The following is a 19,529-nucleotide window of genomic DNA, read 5'->3' on the forward strand; positions in this document are numbered from 1 at the left end:
AGTTAGGGGAATGGCTTTTAGGTGACTCCATAGGCACTAATGGAATGAACATAGCTTGCTAGTGGGTACTCATTCCACTGCTCTGATGACCTGAGAGTACACTTGCCTTTTTGATACCATCTTGAAATTGTTAACTAGCACCTTCAAGAAATGGTGGACCGTCAAACTTTTAGTAATCCTTTGCAAAGTAGTGTTTTGTAACTAGTTTAAATACACATTGCTTTAACCCTTGTGTCTTTTTTTTCTACCTTTTATCCCTCCCACAGTCACCAGAGAAGAAAGGAAAAGAAGCAAATACTGGTTTTGGCGGACCAGTTGTTAGTTCTCTGTATCATGAAGAAATCATCAGGTAATTTTCTCTTCCGGTCTTTGATATAGGGATATCTATCTCTATCTGGATGTATATATATATATATTGTGTGTGTATTTATATATTTTTGATCCTGAAAACTTTCATTTGTGAAGAACTTTTTCTTAACCTGAAACTGATTTGGTGGTATATCTAAAAAGATCATAAATGGCAGGGAAGGATTTTAAGGTGTATAATCATTAAAATCATTGTGTCTGAATCAGTGCCAGATAGTAACCCTTCCCACCATATAAATATTTGGTAGGGCAAGGTTTTGTGTCTCAGAGAATCTAAAGCTTTGGATTTTTGTTGTTAGTTTTCCTCAAAATACCATAATTGTAAAGATTTTCATTTTTATAGTTCATTCATTCTAGCTGCAAATTAAAGATCACTTTGGAATATAAAACGGTACACTAAGGAAAACATTGTGGAGGTTCCTCAAAAAATTAAGCAGACAATTACTATGTGACCCAGCAATTCTAATTCTAGTTCTGTATCCCAAAGAATTGAAAGAGAATCTGACAGACATATTTGGCACACTCATGTTCATAATAGCCAAGAGGTAGAACCACCCAAGTGTCCATTGATGGGTGAATAAACAAAATATGGTATGTATAATGGAATGTTATTCAGCTTTGAAAAGGAAGGAAAATTCTGAAACATAGCTAGAACATGGGTGAACCTTCAGGACATTATGTTAAGTGAAATGAGCCAGTCACAAAAAAATAAATACTATATGATTCCACTTATATGAGATGTCAAGAGTATTCAGATTACAGATATAGAAAGTAGAATAGTAGTTCTCAGGAGCTGGAGGAAGGGAAACGTTGTTATAAAAGTTTCAGTTTTGCAAGATGGAAAAGTTCTGGAGATTGGTTGCACAACAATGTGAATTTACTTAGCTCTACTGAACTGTACAGTTAGAAATGGTTAAGATAGTAACATTTTTAAAAATATATATTTTATTGAATTTTTTACAGAGAGGAAGGGAGAGGGATAGAGAGAAACATCGATCAGCTGCCTCCTGCACACCCCCTACTGGGGATGTGCCCGCAACCAAAGTGCATGCCCTTGACCAGAATTGAACCTGGGACCCTTCAGGCCATAGGCCAACGCTCTATCCACTGAGCCAAACTGGTTAGGGCAAGATAGTAAAATTTTATGGGTTTGTTGTTTTTTTAAACACAAAATTTTTAAAGGTCATTTTGTATTTAATAAAGGTCTTAAATTTTATGTTACATATAAAATTATTGGATAATCTTTTTCTTTCAGCACTGTTTGTGTAAATCAGGAATTCTGTCCTGCTTTAAAGTCACGTGACACATTCATCTAAGATTGCTCCTTTACAGATAAAAACAAAATAGGAATCTCTGATGTTTTTACTCTTTTTGAGTTATCTGAACTTTACTTTTCCTACTCATTAACATGAAGTAAATGAGCTCTAATCTTTAAGTGGAAAATTGTGATTACCTAAATTTATTGAAGGGAAATACCTGTCTTCATAGAGTGAAGAGGAATTGTACCAAAATGTTATGCTTCACTCTTGCAAAAGAGTTTGATGACATTATCCATCACATAAGGAAATGATGATGACAACTCCCAGGTAGCATTCTGGGAGGGAAGTTACTGATAACACTATGAATGCGCATAGTTTCCAGTTAATGATCAGTCAGTTAATACTAGGAGTCCTCTCTTGAATCTACTAGTATTTGCATAGCAAGCACACCATTTTTTGTTAAGATTAAATATGTATTTGGGTTATGAAAGGGAAAGGCTGATGGAGAATTAAGGAGAATAAAGATACCCTTTAAGGCTGCTACTGGCCTGGAGTACATTTGCCACCCTGATGCCTTTTTGGGTCTCTGAGAACTCCTGAGGAGCCCATACAGTTTTGAGGAAGCATAGTTTAAAAACATTTTCAGAACTTAATCCCCCTGCCCCTTAACTCTTATATATTCAGAAAATGTTTTGGGGTTCTTAATTTATATATTCCATCTTTAGAGTCTACATAAAAATGGCATCTTAGAACCCTCACCCTACCAATCAAAGTTTATTAAATGTTCAAATCAAGTCATTTTCCTACGTGATAGAAGGAGAGGTTAGTCATTCTCTGTTTTCCCATAGTCCTTTGTTCACACTTTTGTTATAGCACTTATCATGTTATACACATTGAATTATAATTTTTAAGAACACTCTATCCTTCCACTAAGCTTAGATTTTGGAGATCAGGGATCATATTTTATTCATCTCTGTACTCTCACTATTCTGAGGAAGTTCCCAGAAGTTAGTAAGTATCTAGCGAAAGTGCCAATCGTTGGGAGATACCCTCAGCTGCTTCCCCAAGGAGCTGATAGTTTAGTTAGGGAAATTAATTGAGATAGTTTCTTGACTTTGCTTTTTTTAAATATATTTTTTATTGATTTTTCACAGAGAGGAAGAGAGAGGGATAGAGAGTTAGAAACATCGATGAGAGAGAAACATCGATCAGCTGCCTCCTGCACACCTCCAACTGGGGATGTGCCCGCAACCAAGGTATATGCCCTTGGCCAGAATCGAACCTGGGACCTTTCAGTCCACAGGCCGACGCTCCATCCACTGAGCCAAACTGGTTAGGGCTCGACTTCGCTTTTTAAAAATCACCATACATACTTTCTAATAATAGCAATCGCTTATCTATAAGTAATAATGATCCTTATTTTGGGTGCTGATTTCTTTAAGGGCTCCAAGACTCTAGTTAATTTTTGAAAATGACATGCTAAGCACTATTCTTTTGGAATGTCCAGTGACTTGACTAATTTCAGTGCCTCTACAGAACAGAAAGCAAATCACATGTACGCCAATTGAAGTGAGAGTAAATGTCTGGATACTTGGAGTATTCCTAATATAGAGCTAAATTACACTGGAAGAATTAACCTACCTGATTACCCTCGATCCAATTCCTAAAAAAGTGACTCTTACATTTAAATCAATATTTAGAATTTGATCATAAGAAACAAAAATAATACCACTTATTTTAATATAAAGTAGAGATTTTTTTTTTTTAATATATTTTATTGATTTTTTACAGAGAGGAAGGGAGAGAGATAGAGAGCTAGAAACATCGATGAGAGAGAAACATCGATAAGCTGCCTCCTGCACATCTCCCACTGGGGACGTGCCCGCAACCCAGGTACATGCCCCTGACCGGAATCGAACCCAGGACCCTTCAGTCCGCAGGCCGACGCTCTATCCACTGAGCCAAACCAGTTTCGGCATAAAGTAGAGATTTTAATTCAACTCACATTTATTGTGAATCTATGAGACAAAACATTGTGGATATTTGTGCTTCTAAGCTTCTTCACCTTTTTAATAGTATGTTCTCTATTTTTTTACATCTACATGCATGTTTAATAAACATTATTGGTTAATGAAATGAATTATGAACCTCTGCTATGGCAAAACTAGTTAGTCTTGGCCTTATTTCATTAAGTCATTGAAATATTAGTCTTCTTATGATGTGATCTAAGTTTTTGTGTTCCGGAACATACTGTTAAGATATGAAACAATAAGAAACATGAATATGAGAGCCACAGAAAGCCTTTTAACTATTATAAACTGTAATTTCATTACTACTACTAGAGGCCCAGTGCACGAATTTGTGCACCTTGAAAAGAAATTGCAGGCTGCGAGGCTGCGGTGGGCACAGGGGCAGGTCTCTGTCCATCCTCCGCGGCCCCTCCCGCCGTGGCCCCCGGTCCCCTGTCTGCCGGCAGCGCTGCTCCCGCTGCTCCCATGTGCTGACTGAGCCGGTCCCGCTTGCACCCACTGATGGTACTGAGCGAATGGAGCCAGCACCAGCAGCAGGTGCGAGTGAGGCTGGCACTGGCAGCGGGTGCGAGCAGGGCCGTTGCCAACAGCAGGTGCAAGAGGCAGCTGTTGGCCTCGATTGCCCCTCAGGAGCAAGGGGAGGTGGAGAAGCCCTGGGGGGTGTTTGGGGCCGGCACCAGGCACCCGCAGCGGGTGTGAGCAGCGGCTCCAGTGCCCACAGCGGGTACGAGTGGGGCGGCGGCAGCAGCAGGTGCAAGTGCCCGGTGGAAACGTGGCATGAGGGAGCAAAGAATTTTCAGTAACCACCAGAACCTCACCCCGATGACAGCAACCAGTGCCCCGCCTTGATCTAGTGCCCCCACTCACCTGCTTCACCATCCTACCGCGGCTGACGTCGCCATGTTCTGCACGCACGCCCTGGTGGTCAGCATATGTCATGCGACTGGTTTTTTGGTTGTTCCGCCCTTCAGTCTGTTTGCATATTAAGGTTTTATATACTAGTATATAGATAGCACATCAGAAATTACAGCAACTACTGATTTTCTTATATTAGAGAATTCATTTTATAATTGAACAGAATTCCAGCATAACAAACTAGATCACAATAAAAATTATTCTACATTGAAATGTTGGGTTACTCCAGTGAAGGACCAGATGTAATCCTTATTGTTTCGTAAAACACATTGCAGACCAGTAGTTTTATTGCTAGCTTTACCTAGTGGCCAAATAAGTTTCTATTGAATAACTACAAAAAACGTTTTACATAAATGTTAAAGGCACGCTTTAAAATTAAAAACCCATTGCATTTTGAAGTTATTTATTACATGTTCTTACAAGCTATTATCTTTTTAAAGTATGATACTTTGTAAAACTGTAATATGAAGCAAGAATTCTTGTGATCTGTCTGCAGTGTGTTAAGTATAAGACTATAGTTGCAACATTGGAAACAAGGTATTGTTAGCTTTTATGTAATCAAGTATTGCTTGTATTTTGGTGAAATATAGTAGCTGGTGCTGTTGTTTTTTTGCCGAGAGAAAGTCGTTTTTTAACTGAAGTTAATTGAAGTCTTGGTAGTGTTATGTTCAACCAAGGTGAAGGTGACAGTAGGATCTAGAGTTTTAGAAACATGGTTAAAATGTTAAAACTTGAAGGGAAGGAAAAGTTTTCCTCTACTGAACCATTATTTTTTAAAAGAACATTAAAAATGTATTTCGAAGGTCTTAACTATACAAACCTCTACATTTTTTCACATTATTAAAGATCAGGAAAACCAGTTTCTAATAAACCCATTTCTTAAGGCTCCATTGTCCTGGCAGCTTTCCTGACTAATGTGCACTGTAGCTGATAAGTTAAGGGCCCACTTGAGTTTTATTGTAAATGTTTTTGAGCCATGGACCACTGGGGCCAATTCTGAGCTTGCTCCTGCCTGTTTGGGTTCTGGCCTTTATTTCCATTCTGTCAGAGAAAGCGATAATATAATTTCATAGGTACAGATCTCTGTTAACATTCCAGAGCCCTGACCCAGTTCCTCCTGAAGCTAGTTAATGGTTCTGTAGTATAACGGAGGGGATATAGTGTGAGGCTAATGAAGTAAAAAAATTATGGAGCCAAACTGCCAGCATTCAAATGTTGGTTCCACCACTTATTAGTTCTGTGACCTTGGACAAGTTATCTGTAAAGTGAGGGTAAATAACTATAGTACCTTTCTCATGTAGTACTTATGTGGATTATAGGAATACACACATACAGGCATCCTAGAACAGTATCTGGCACAAAAGAAGTTACTATGTCACTGTTAGCTCTAATAGTATTGTTACTCAGAGTCTCCACAGTTAACACCCATTACATACGACTTATGTAGGAGCTAAGAATCACATGTCAGCCTGGTTATAGAATGTGGTACAGGTTGTTTGCTTTTACAGAAGAAATTGGAAAACAGGGAAGGGAGAGTCAATGCTATTAGATCTGTGTTTGGAACTATAGAAGCAAGAGAGTCAGAAATCTTGTCCCTCACAGTTACTCTAGTCTTGAGATCTGTTGTGTTTCATTTATACTGAGGACTGGCAGAAAAAGCTCTGGTGAATAAGCTTAGGACTTTGCAAAGAGTCAGTTGGTTCTGTATTACATATAGTGACTTAATAAACACTTGGGTGAGTTGTATACATGGAAGGTTTTATCTAGAAGTTGGAACATAAAGTTTTATCTAGAATTAGAACAAAAATTAAAGATATAATACATGAAGCCTATAAATATCCATCTCACCCTGCAATAAGAGTTGATCTTCTCTGTTATATTTTATAGTTTGATGCTATGTAATCTATCAGAATTTTATTAATCCCACTTACACAGGCAGCCATCTGGACCTTCTCTAAGCAAGACCAGAGCAGTATACAGCTAAAATGATTGATGGGCTCTAGAATTGATTAGTTGTTCTGTGAGACAAATGAACTGTTTTGGCAGAAAATACCAGAGGTCACTGCTGTGGTCAGACACAAAAGCCTGTAGAATTTTAAAGAGATTCTTTCATTATTGACTTAGAAAGTTAAAAATTTTAAACAATAATGGATTTTGAAAATATTTTAGAAATATCTCTTCATTGGCTGCTCTTTAGTTCTGATTATAAAATGGAGGATATAAGTATTAAAAACAAAAATGAATGTGATTATTTTATGCTTTAATTTTATAATTTTTGGTGAAAATACGAAGTGAATAAAAGTAGTATAAAAGCCTGTCACTTATATAATATTGTACTCTAAAAGAGTATGATTGGAGAAAAAGCTACAATGAATATTTTATTGTAAATGACTTATAAAATGAAATGGTATAAAACTCCATGTAGTTATTTATTCAGAGCCTTATAGCAATCTCTTTGTGGGGTTTTCTTTCTGTTTTTAACAAATCTATAAGATTCTTAGGCTTCAATAGTATTTTTTTAATTGAAAATTTGGATTTTTATGCTTCCAATAAGTTAAGTCACTCTGGGATACCACTGTCCCATTAACACTACTGCCCTTAGCACCAAAAAGATTATCTTGCTTCCTTTCATCTGTTTGGCTGGTAATAGTGAAATCCTTCCCTATTTCACTGTGTTGCCCATGATCAACATTGTGTTAACATTTTGGTGATAGGTGATAAATTGGATGACATATGTCTTGTTACATTCTGGTTATTCTTTGAGGACTACACAAGTATGGATAGGCAAGTGGAAAACTCCCCCTTGAGAATCTGACTGCTTAGAATGAACTTGAGTTATGGATTTATTCAGCCTGTAAAACCTCAGCTGGCATAAATAATTGAGAAAGCAAAGGTTTGTCTGTGGTACATACCTCAGGGACTCATGGCTCCCTTCCTCCTCTCTACCTCCCTTTCTTATGAAAATGATCCCAGTTGCACTCCTAGATAATAACACACCAAGCAATTAAAAGCCATGGGTGGCTGGAGAGAGGAGAAAAGGTTTAGTTAATGAGCTTTTCCTCTTCCAGTGCCCATGAGAGCCTCAGGAATGACAAGGCGATTAAAGCGAAGAGATAATTATAGATTATGTGAAAATGGGTCCCTTGAGACAAATGGGTCTTGACATAAACAGTAACTGTTGTAAGAGTCTCCTGGCTCTCATATTCACCCTTTTCTTATGCGCTTTATTTAGCTCCTGTGTCCTCAGTGTCATGATGTCAACTAAGCATATAGGCAAATCTACCTGTTTGCAGATCAACAGCCTTTTCTGAGCAAGAGAATTACTCAACAACTGAAACCAATCCATAACTTTCTCTTCCTCTCTCCTTTCTTTTTTCTTCCCCCTTTTCCTTTTCTCTACTTTGTTCTCTCTTGTCTGTCTACCCTTCTAATATTTTTCTTCTTTTTCTATAAGTGGTACCTGTGAAATACTAAGCACTTAGACTTGTTTACATAATTTAGTGTATGTATGTGTGTGTACACATATAAAGATGTGTATACTATGGGTATGTTGTTTCTAAGTCTTTGTCATATTGTTCTACTCTCTCATCTAACATATTAGAAATTCTATTTCTTCAGGTTCAAAAATAATCCATATTCTTCTACTTTTTATTACTGCCACTACCATTCCCTTTGCATGATCATCGATACTCTTAAACAATCATCGTCTCTTGGCCAGGACACTACAGAACCGTTTGAAACTGGATTTTCTCTTCCTGTGCTGTCTCTTCCCCGGATTTATAACTCAGATCTCATCATATCACTCTCCCGCTTAAAACCTTTTAATGATTTCCTATAGCACTTAGGATAAAATTTTAAATCCTTAGCATGTCTTACAGGGCCCTCATCATCTTCATCTAATGCCAATTTTCCCCTCTGCACCACCTCTTTGTTCACTCTACTCCAACTACATTGGCTTATTTTTATTTCCTTGAAGGTCAAATTAATCTTTGTTAGGTGAATTGATTGATAGTGTTATATAAGGATATATGATACATAACCCCAGCTTACAGTATATGCTAAAACCTTATGATAAAATTGCTTACATTTATTGACTACTTCTTGTAAGCTAGTAACTAGAATGATCCTATGAGATGTAGGTATTATTAATACTGTATCTGTATTTTATAGATGAGGAAACGGAGACTCAGAGCAGTTAGGTTACTTGCCCAAGGTCACATGGTTGTAACTTTGCTCTTAACTGCTACAGTTGTAATCTCCAACTGGTGAAATCGAATTTGACAGTTGTTGTTATATTAATGTACTAAATATCTTCAGTTTAAATTTTGAATTAAATCTCATTCTACTTAGTGTTTTTAAAAATGTGCTTTACTGGTAAAATTAGAGACTGTAGTCTTTCATTTATCAGTGTACTGATGATGATGATGATGATGATGATGTTTTCTTTGGATTAATTGTTTCTATTGATTTTAGACTTACCTTAATGGTTGAAAATATAACTCAGCTCTGCAGAGCCTGTTAGTCAAGGGATTCTATAGATTTTTCTATAGATGTGGCCACTGGTTTTGCAAGAATTGATCAGAATTGAACTATGTTTTTTCTTATAGGCATTGAAAGTATCAGAAATTTTCAACCAACTTTTTTAGAGTTAAGCAGATTTTAAGAGGTGAAAATTTATTTTCGGTAACTGGTGTGTTTATAAATCATGGCTAAATAACTTTTCTAGTATAATGAGTTACTTACAAGAAGTATACATTGATCTTCCCTTTGTCATTGCTTGCTTGAGAAAAATGTTACTTACAGATTGACAATATAAATAAAATAATAAACAGAACTTTGTATTTGAGGCTTTTCGAGTTTTCTAGTCCTTTAGGTATACTGCTTATATATCACAGTCTGAAAATAGTTATTACTTGGTGAGAGAAGATGTTGCTATGTCACGTAACAGGAGGGGAGGAACTAACTGGTTATTTCCCATAACTGATCCTAATTGCAGATCTAGTAGCAAGCATTCTGAGTTGGAGGATTGTGATTCAGTATACCCTATATGAATTCTTTCAGTCATAGTTCACTTGTCCATTTGGCACTGTGTAGTTTGAACCTATCCTATTACTTCTTTGACTCTAAAGCACCATTAGTTTTAGAACACCATTTTTTAAAAGCCACTGATCAATTATAAGATGTCACACATTGTAAGGTCTACCAGAAACATTAAAACATGAAAAAAAATGTATTTTAGAATCAATGAAATCTGGCAACTTAAGAACAATTTCTAAATGACTATTTGTCATCCAGGTTTTTAAGAACAACAATTAAACAGTTTCTTAAATGCCTTGGTCTGAATTCTAGGCTTCTTGAATATAGTTACTGCCCAAGTGTTTTGCCTCCTTCAGGACTTAGGATCAAGGTATTTCAAAAAGAATACTGTACTATTTGCAAGTTTTACCTGGGGATCATAGTATAGGCTCTCATTTATGGTCTTTGGTAAGATTGAATGTTTTACAAAGGTGAAATTAACATCTAAAATTTGAATTAAATGTTAATTAAAAATTGGGACTTTTCATGTGCTAAATATGACAGCTATGACTACTGTTTAATCCCTGAGTTAGGAATTGACTTTATCTCTTTTGCTCCTCCCAGATAAGCCTTACACACCAGCTTCACCAAGGTTCTAATGAGGCCTCCTGAGCAAACCGTCTCCCAGCAGAGAAATACTTCAGAATGCTCTTTTCCTTAGATTGTTTCTTTTGGTCTGTGTTTAAATTGGCATCACTAACTTTTCCCCCCTTAGTTGTCTCTTTGTTTTTTTAGATGTGTTAAGGTTAGTGTCTGAATCAAGTAGGTCTTCAAGTCCACCTGGGAAACATTCCTTTTTCCTCTCATTAGTAGCTTATTTAGTTTAGTTTAACTTCAAGAGGGCAATTTTGTTTCCCTTTATTCCAGGTTTTGGAAGGTGAATAACTATTTCGTTCTCCTGCTAACTCATTACCTACATTTGTTTCTTACCTTATATGCAGTGAGTGTGCCAAGGCTCTTTGGGATCTATGTTCAGCATATCCCTAACCTTATCTCCCAATGCCCAATCATAACCAAGTGCTTGAGGTTCCCCTGAACACTTCATTTTGGTGATACTTTCCTTTCTTTTCTTCGGAATCCTTCAGTTACCCACCTGCGTTGTCATCTCATCCTTCAAAGCTAGGCTGTCATGTCAAGTCTCCTATACAGCTTTCTTTGGTCATCCTTGATTAGCCTGCTCCTTGCTTTGGGCCTCTTCTGCTTTCTAAAATATTGGGTTAGAGACGTGTTACTCAAAAAACCTTCTTGCTGATGTAGTCCCTAAGACAATTTTGAAAGACTATGTTCCCTTTTACATTTTTTAAGATAACTAAAAAAATTACATAAAAACTTAAATAATTTTCAAGGGCGTAATCTCTGGCATGTTGTAAATAATGAAAATGTAAAATAAACATCATTTTTTAGATATATCCAAAGGAATCTAAGTGCTGTAATGATGTCCTTTTTTTTTTTTTTAAATACAAGAACATGCTACCATTGAGAGAAACTGGAAAAATGGTCCAAAAGATCTATTCTTTCTTACAACTGCATGCGAATCTTCAACCATCTCAAAATAAAGTTTAATTAAATAAAATTCTGATCTTGACTTAAAAATACATGAACAAGTTCTTTAACAGAAATTTTACATAATTTTTTCTACTTCTCCCACATAATTTTATTTCAAAGTAATATATTTCGTGTAACCTTATCACATTCATAATCCTCTGCAATAAAAATATGTATATGAGTTAGTCTTTAAAAAAATTTAAATTTTTGTTACCCCAAAGCTTTAAAGCATTAACTTTTTTTCTCATTTGAGTTACAATTATTTCTATACAGTTGATAAACATACATAATAAATTTTGTTAAATAATTATTAAACATAAGGTAATTTTTATTGAAAATGTGTCAGTGAGCTAAGTTTTTTAAAATACGTAGTTTAACAGATGAATATTTCTATTAGAATGAGATAGGGTTTAACATCAAGTCCTCTTTTTGTTTTGTTCATTTCACTTCTTTCATCCTCTAATGTTAGTTATAGAGGGCTTCCCAACACCAAAGTTTTACCCAAATTGTCCCTTTATTTGGTACCATGGAAGACTTTATATCCTGAGGCAGTACAACCTAAGGTTGATATTTTTCCTCCAAACCGTTCCTAGTATGTTAAACAGTATTTTCATGCAAAAGAGTAACAAGTTTAATTAATAGTAGTTTGCTAATTCTTAGTACAGTCCTTTGGGTTTACTTCCTAGAACAGCGGTTCTCAACCTGTGGGTCGCTTGCCATGAAACTTGACTACAGTATTTGAAATATTCTTTTGATAGGGAAATGCAGTCTTTGTAGAAAGTGGTACATAGCATATCTAGGAATGGGCAAGGTTCTAGTCTTCCTGTGGTAGATGAAAGATGACCATACTTAAACACCATCCCTCTTTCTCATAAGGGTGTGCCTTTATTTTTCAAAGAGAGCCAGTGATTTTTTTCCTTCAAATATAAAAATATATTTTCTGTCATTTTTGGGAAATTGGGAGTAATCTAAAGAGAGACATTCTGTCTTGTGCTAGGAATAATGTGGGGAGGGACTACATCCTTGAAAGTAGTCACAGATATAACTCATACTCACCCATAAAGAACAGATATGATAATTTTATCTCTTATATTGAGGGAAGAGGGAGAACGATAACTGGGTAAGAATCATAAGAGAAAGGAAGATAAGTTGAGAACATGTAGAAGGAAGGGCACTAACATGTATTAAGGCTCTATTGTATTTGGTAATGGTTGGAATCACTTGCACATGTTTCCTTTAAGTATGGATCCAGAAGGGGAGTTTGCCTCTGGGAGACTGTATTGACAGGGAAATGTAGAGGGAAAAGAGAGAATTTGATTTGTATATTGTACATAATCTTGTTAGGGGCAAGAAAGATGTGGAAAGATAGTGCTCCCGATGTTCCTCCATTTTGGCCACTAGGTGGTGGCATTGTATTGACAGTTTGGTTGCTGGCAAGTAAGTTAAGTCAGACTTGGAGTGAAGATAGAGAACTATTCAACAACTAAGCCCAAGCATTATCACTTAATTTTTTTAATATTAGTCATTCAATTTTGTATCATATTGTTGGTGATTTTATTGAATTTCTTCTTGATATTTAATTTACATTGTATACTCTACCCTGAAGTATTTTCTAAATACTTCTGTGTGCCTGACATATTTAGCAATGATAAAGTACAGACAACAAGCAGGTATTCAGATGAAAAACTGCCTCTGCCCTCCAAAAACTCTTATACCAAATCAGAATATTTGATGCACATAAGGAACATTGACAATATATTAAGCAAAATAAAAATTTGAATATGTTTATACTATATTTACTCTTGTACACTGTTTAAGACATAGGTATACATGCACATTTTGAGATTCAGGAAAAGAGACCACGCAGAAGGTTTTCTTATCTATGAATTGCCCTTACATGTTATTGGGTATGAGTAACTGACATCCCAAGGGTCCTCCTTACTTTCCTTTCTGTGCCCCACCATCAACTCCCCATTATTTTCAAATTCAAAACAATTGGTAAGTAGTATATTTTATATGATGACTTAAAATGACACAGCTCTTTCTCTCACAGTTGAAGTTGCTGCTTCTTGAATTAGAGGGGTCTCTGTTACTGGACTGGAGGAAAATAGGTCCCTATTATTACCAAGTTGGTATTCTGAATACATGTTTTCATAGAAACTGTGTTTTTTGGTTGTGGTTAAATATAGCTAAAGTGGTACTATTTGCAACCTTAATTTTTAAAATCAGACTTCTCCTTCCTGGGGTTTTAGCCTCAGACTTCTCTAATTTCTTTCAGAGTAGGTAATCTGGAAAAGCATTTTTCTTTTCTACAAAGTGGACATTTTCAAGAGACCATAAAAGTAGGTTTGCAGTTGTGAATATGCGAAACACAAGTGTATTCTTGCATTATTTATTATTGTGTTATTTTCCGCATGAGCAACTATAAACCTTCTTTTGCTCACCTCTGTTTTGCTTTTAAACATGATTTCTTCCTGCACATGTACCTCATTTTCTCCAGCTTGAGGCAAACTGTTTCTCTGTACTTTTTTAGGCCTTTCTAAAGATCCAGTTATACCCTATGTTACTGGTGTATCGATAATATCATCCCAACTCTACTGTGCATATATTGAATGCAAAGCTTTTTGCTTATCCTTGTTACCTGTTAACAACAGAATCTTGCCCAGTGCCTTGCATGTAGTAAGTGCTCAACTGAATACATCAAATGCATAAGGAAAACTTAGATGAATAAGGCCAAAGTAGTGTATTTTAATTTAATTACCTCTGACTGAAAATAATTTTTACAAGGTATAAAGTATTTAAATTGGCTTTTAAAATAGGAGGAGGACTATGGCTAGGTGCCTTAATTTCTGATGAATGGAAGCATGGTCTTGAGATTATAAAAACACCAGTTTTTAGAGCTCAAATTGCATTTTTTAAGCCTGACCAGAAAATGCAGTCCACATAGGAAACAGTTTCATTTTAATATTCCAAAGGATGTATCCTTTTGAGAATCTCATTGAAGCCACCTTCCCCTTGACACCCCCACACACACAGAAACACACACATTCAGAAAAATGCACATGCATTTACATAGATAATTCTGTATCCTATTTTAGAGAACTCAAAGACCTCATGTTAGGAACTGCTTTTGTGTGTAGAATAGATTACAGTTGACTAGTCGAGATGTAGCTAGATATAATAGAAAAATGTACTATATATAAAATCAGTTGATCTGAGTGAGTTCTAGCTCTCTTGTTCTACCTTTGGTAAATTCGATGCCATTTGGAGGATCATGTAATCTCTCCTTGTTCTTTCTGAAGTTGTTGGATAAGTGTACATTCATTCTAAGTACATGTACTTAGAATGGTGTTGGGTACCTAGTATGCTTCTCAGATTTTGTTCCCAGTCTTTGTTTCTATTATCTCATGTAGGATTTCTGAATTTTGTGATGCTCTAATTATCTTTCCCTTAAGAAAATTACTTGTGTGTGTGTGTGTGTGTGTGTGTGTGTGTGTGTGTGTGTGTATAAAATTTGAGTAGCAATCAACTTGTCATTCTATTGTCCTTTAAGACAAGCAGTAAGCTGTATTCTGATCTTTTGATGCCTCTGTGTAGACATTACAGTGCTTATCTCAGTGCTACAATGGAAAATTCTGAGACAAAGGAAGTATGTGCCTGTCCGTGTGTGAAAGTAACTGGGGGAGGAAAAGAGCACTGAGATAATCTACTGAAGTTGTTATGTTATTGTGCTGGTGTGACTTGTTAAAGCAGTGAAGCTTTTCCTTACAATTATAGTTGACTAGAGGCCTGGTGCATGGATTCATGCACCGGTGGGGTCACTCAGGCTGGCCTGCGCCCTCTTGCAGTCTGGGACCCCTCGGGATGTAGTAGTGCATGAAGTGGCAGGCGACCGGGGAGGAGCCCGAGCCCAGGCAGGGCGCTGCGCTGCTCCCACTCATCCGGGCCCCGCTGCGCCTGCTGCTACTGGCACTTGGTAAGCTCACTGAGCATCATTCCCACTGTGGGAGTGCACTGACCACGAGGGGGCAGCTCCTTGGTGGTCAGTGCACGTCATAGTGACCTGTCGAACGGTTGACCGGTTGCTTAGGGTTTTATATATATGTAGATAAGAACTTTCGTCTTTTTCAGAGGTTGGATGTATTATGTCTTATTGAAAATCCATTATTGTTCATGTAAAATCCTTTATAAAAACAGATTTTATTAATGTTTGTCAGCAGCAATCAGGTTGTATTAAAAATATGTGACTTTTTATTTTTACTCTCATTAGGGAAGAAGATAAAAACATATTTGATTACTGCAGAGAAAACAACATTGACCATATATCCAAAGTCATCAAATCAAAAAATGTGGATGTGAATATGAAAGATGAAGAGGTATGAAAAACATGCCCTGTAATTATATTCTTATGCTTTCTTGTTCTGCCCCAGTGCTTTTTTCTAAATGGCAGGCCTGTGAACTACAATTCAAAGAACAGTATGGTTAAGAGAATGTCAGAATATCTAAATGAGATGGTGTCAGCCAGTGAAGATACTTCCTGTGTATGTAGCCATCATATTTCTGTCATGGCACAGAAGTTACTAGGTGAAACTTGCACTCAAATAATTCATACTTGTTTATGATAAAGGGAGAGACAGTTAACGTAAGTAAGATCTATAGGAAATCTATAATAATAAAAGCATAATGTGCTAATTCAACCGGACATCCTTCTGGACGACCTTCTGGATAAAGCTGGGGCTGCGAGGGAAGCCCTGGGTCCTGGGTGCCTGCTGGCAGCTGGAGGAAAGCCTGGGTCCGGGGTGCTGCCGGCAGCTGGAGGGAAGCCCCAGCCAGTCCTGGGTGCCTGCCGGCGGCCAGAGGGAAGCCTAGGTCCTAGGTGCCAGAGGGAAGCTGGTACCAGCAGCCGGGGGAAGGAAGCTTGCATGATTTCGTGCATCAGGCCTCTAGTATAAAAATATTTAGCCTAGGTGGCGTGGCTCAGTGGTTGAGCATCAACCTATGAACATAGAGGTCAGGGTTCAATTCTCAGTTGAGGCACATGCAGATTGCGTGCTTGATCCCTGGTGTGGGGTGTTTAGGAGGTGGCCAATCAATGACTCTCTCTCATTGATGTTTCTGTCTGTCTCTCCCTCTTGCTCCTTTCTAAAATCAATAAAAAATATATATGTATATATATAAAGAAATATTATAAATAGCTTTAGTGTTCTCTATCATTATATCTTAAATGGTATATTGTCCTTTACTCAATAAGTATATTTCTAGAAAACTCAAGAATTTTGGTAAATCCAGTCATTTAAATGTGGGCCCACTATTTAAATATATTTTGTAAAATATATTATTTCTTAAGTTTATTTGTTTTGTGAATAATACTATTTATTGAGCTTAAATTGTCCCTGAATTTTAGTTTTTAAAAAAGATGCAAACTTTAATTCACTTTTAATTTTTCTCATTCTTTGGTAATACAGTAAAAGCTGATTGAAATGACCAGCAGGTGGCAATTGTTAGGAAAAGGGCATGCAGTGATCATAGATAATGTGTCGAGTAGAAAATGATCAACTTATGTATTAATTGAGAGCTCTCTGTATAGGATAGCCCTTTGTGATTATGCAAAACAGAGTTTATTCTTTATTAATTATTATTTTCCATATGAACAACTGTAAACCTACTTTTTTCCCACTTGGTATTATCTCACTTTAGGCAACATCTTTCCTGTAACATATTGTCAGTGACATCTAGAACTGAAAATGTAAGGCTGTAATTCTATAGTAAAGGGGAACCAGTAATACTGTTTGTTTTCTCCTAAGTATTGAAACAAACCATCAAGAAAAATGTAGCTAGAGAAAAGTAGATGCCAGATTGTGAAATAATAAAACTAGGTCATGATTCCAGCTAAGGGTCTTTGCCTTTCAGGATCAGAATACTTTTTCTTAGGGAATCAGGCATGATTATTTCCCTTGATTTTATTGTCTTTTCTTATTTTTGTGCTCCTGAGTTAAGATTTTTTTATAAAATTAATACATGTGAATAGGTCAAAGAATATCAAATTATGTCTTAAAACAAACAAAAAAAAAGTACTCCCTTACCTGCATCCTTCTCACATTTGATTCTAGCTCCCTTGCGGCAAAAATTTTCCATTCTTTTAGTTGTTTCTTTTGCAGTTTACCTACATAATCCTATATAATAAAGGGGTGATATGCAAATTGACCCTAACAGCGGAACGACCCAGGAACGACTGGTCGCTATGACATGCGCTGCTCAACACAGGAGCTGGCCCCTGGTCATCAGTGTGCTCCCACAGGGGGAGCTCTGCTCAGCCACAAGCCGGGCTGATGGCTGCAAGCACAGCAGCAGTGGTGCTAGCCTCTCCCGTCTCCTCAGCAGTGCTAAGGATGTCTGACTGTGGCTTAGGCCTGCTCCCCACTGCCAGGGCCTCCCGGGCTGCCAGAGGGATGTCTGACTGCCAGCTTAGGCCCGATCTCCTGGGGAGTGGGCCTAAGCTGGCAGGTGGACATCCCCCAAGGACTCCCACGCTGCCAGAGGAATGTCTATGACTGCCAGCTTAGGCCCAGCCCCCCTGGGAGTGGGCCTAAGCCAGCAGGTGGACATCCCCCGAGGGGTCTCAGACTGCAAGAGGGCGCAGGTCAGGCTGAGGGACCTCCTGGAGTGTATGAATTTTTGTGCACCAGGCCTCTAGTGTAATATAATTAGTTATATTATGACTACATAAATATAGTCCATTGTTGAGCTATGGATTGTACTATATGTGTTAGCTTTTGCTGTAGCAAAAACAACCCCAAATTTCATTGGCTAACAAAAACATTTTTTTTTTCTCTCCTATTTCAAAAGGGTTTTTGGGTCACTTGAGGCTCTGCTGGGTTCTGCTAGCCTTGTTTGGGATCAGTTCATCTTGATTTTGTGTATTTTCTCATTCTGAGATCCAATCTCAATAGATAGGGGCAGAAACTAAAGGCAGAAAGACCAGATCCACAAATGCATTTAAAGATTTTGCTTGGATGAGGCATGTGTCACATCTACTCAGAGTCCTTTGGCCAAAACAAGTTACAAGGGCAAGTCCCAGGGCAGTAATGGTAGGAAGTCTGCTTTGATTATAGAGAAGAAAGGTGAGGGTGGGAAGAGAATGAATAATTATATAGTTATGAAAAATACAGTCTGCATACCAGGGACAACATTTTGTTTTACTCAAGGTTAATAATTGCCTCTTTTTTTTGTTTTTATATTTTCTATGTTTCTGCCATTAATTTTTTTCCTCAGATTGCCCAACAGAGGTCTTCTCTGTACAAATACTTTAGGTATTCAATCCCATATATTTTTTAGCAATGTTCCTTCTGAAAACCTCTTTCCTTCTTCATCTATAATCCAGACTGGCTACTCTCCAGACCTGTTGCATAGATGTCATCCTGTCCTGGGAATTCTCTTCCCCATTCTTCTGTTTTCTGATCCTAGGTCTTTATCTCTTACTGTTTATTTTCCTGTTTTGATGGAGTATCTCCCTCCCTTATTCATTTCCTGGCTTTGATGCAGTATTTCCTTCAATAACTGCCTGAGAAAGTAAATGTTTTGAGATCTTCCTTGTTGAAAATGTTTCCATTAGAGTTTTGGCATATTCTAAATGCTCAAAAAAAAAAAAGATGAATTGCCCTGGCCGGTGGCGCAATGCACCTAAGAGTCTTGGGTTTGATTCCAGTCAAGGGCACATGCCTAGGTTGCAGGTTTGATCCCTGGCCTTGGTTGGGGTGTTTGCAGGAGGCAACCAATCAATGTGTTTCTCTCACATTGATGTTTCTGTATCTTTCTTTTCCTCCCTTTCCCTCCGCCTTCCTCCCCCACTGGCTATCTCTCCCCCTCCCTCCCTCTCTCTAAAAGTCAATGGAAAAATATCCTCAGGTGAAGATTAACAAAAATAAAATAAAAGTTAGGAGGGAGCAAGGAATAAAACTTTAAAAAAGATGAATTAATGGATGATTGAAAGAATGAGTAACTAGAAGCAGTATAATATAATGGTGATGAGCTGGACTACATAGGTTCAAGTCTTAGCACTGTTACTTTCTAACTGTATGTCCTTTCTGTGATTTAGTTTGTTCTGTGATTTAGTTTCCTAATGTGTAAAATGGTAATAATAATAGCACCTGTGTCTGAGGGTTAAATGAGTTAATATATATAAAGCAGGTAAATAGTATCTGACACATAAATAGTAAGCACTCAATAAAATTTAGTTACCTTGATTATTCTTAATGAATAATATGAATAAAGAATGAGACTATAATGAAGAGATGAATGAAGAAGCCACTCACCTCTTTTTTTTTTAACTTAATTTTTT

At 37.1% G+C, this 19,529-nt stretch overlaps 1 protein-coding gene across 3 annotated transcripts in view; it reads left to right on the top strand.

Moving 5' to 3' along the window:
* The window catches only part of ACBD6 (acyl-CoA binding domain containing 6), a 131,206-nt gene that overhangs the window by 46,174 nt on the left and 65,503 nt on the right, over positions 1–19,529 (top strand). For all 3 annotated transcript variants that reach the window (XM_036343175.1, XM_036343177.1, XM_036343178.1), the window contains 2 exons: positions 267–349; positions 15,462–15,567. In XM_036343175.1, coding sequence (XP_036199068.1) covers positions 267–349; positions 15,462–15,567 — 189 coding nt within the window. The remainder of the gene's footprint in view (positions 1–266; positions 350–15,461; positions 15,568–19,529) is intronic.

Source organism: Myotis myotis, unplaced genomic scaffold (genome assembly GCF_014108235.1).
Source record: "Myotis myotis isolate mMyoMyo1 unplaced genomic scaffold, mMyoMyo1.p scaffold_m19_p_18, whole genome shotgun sequence".
Taxonomy (NCBI): Eukaryota; Metazoa; Chordata; class Mammalia; order Chiroptera; family Vespertilionidae; genus Myotis; species Myotis myotis.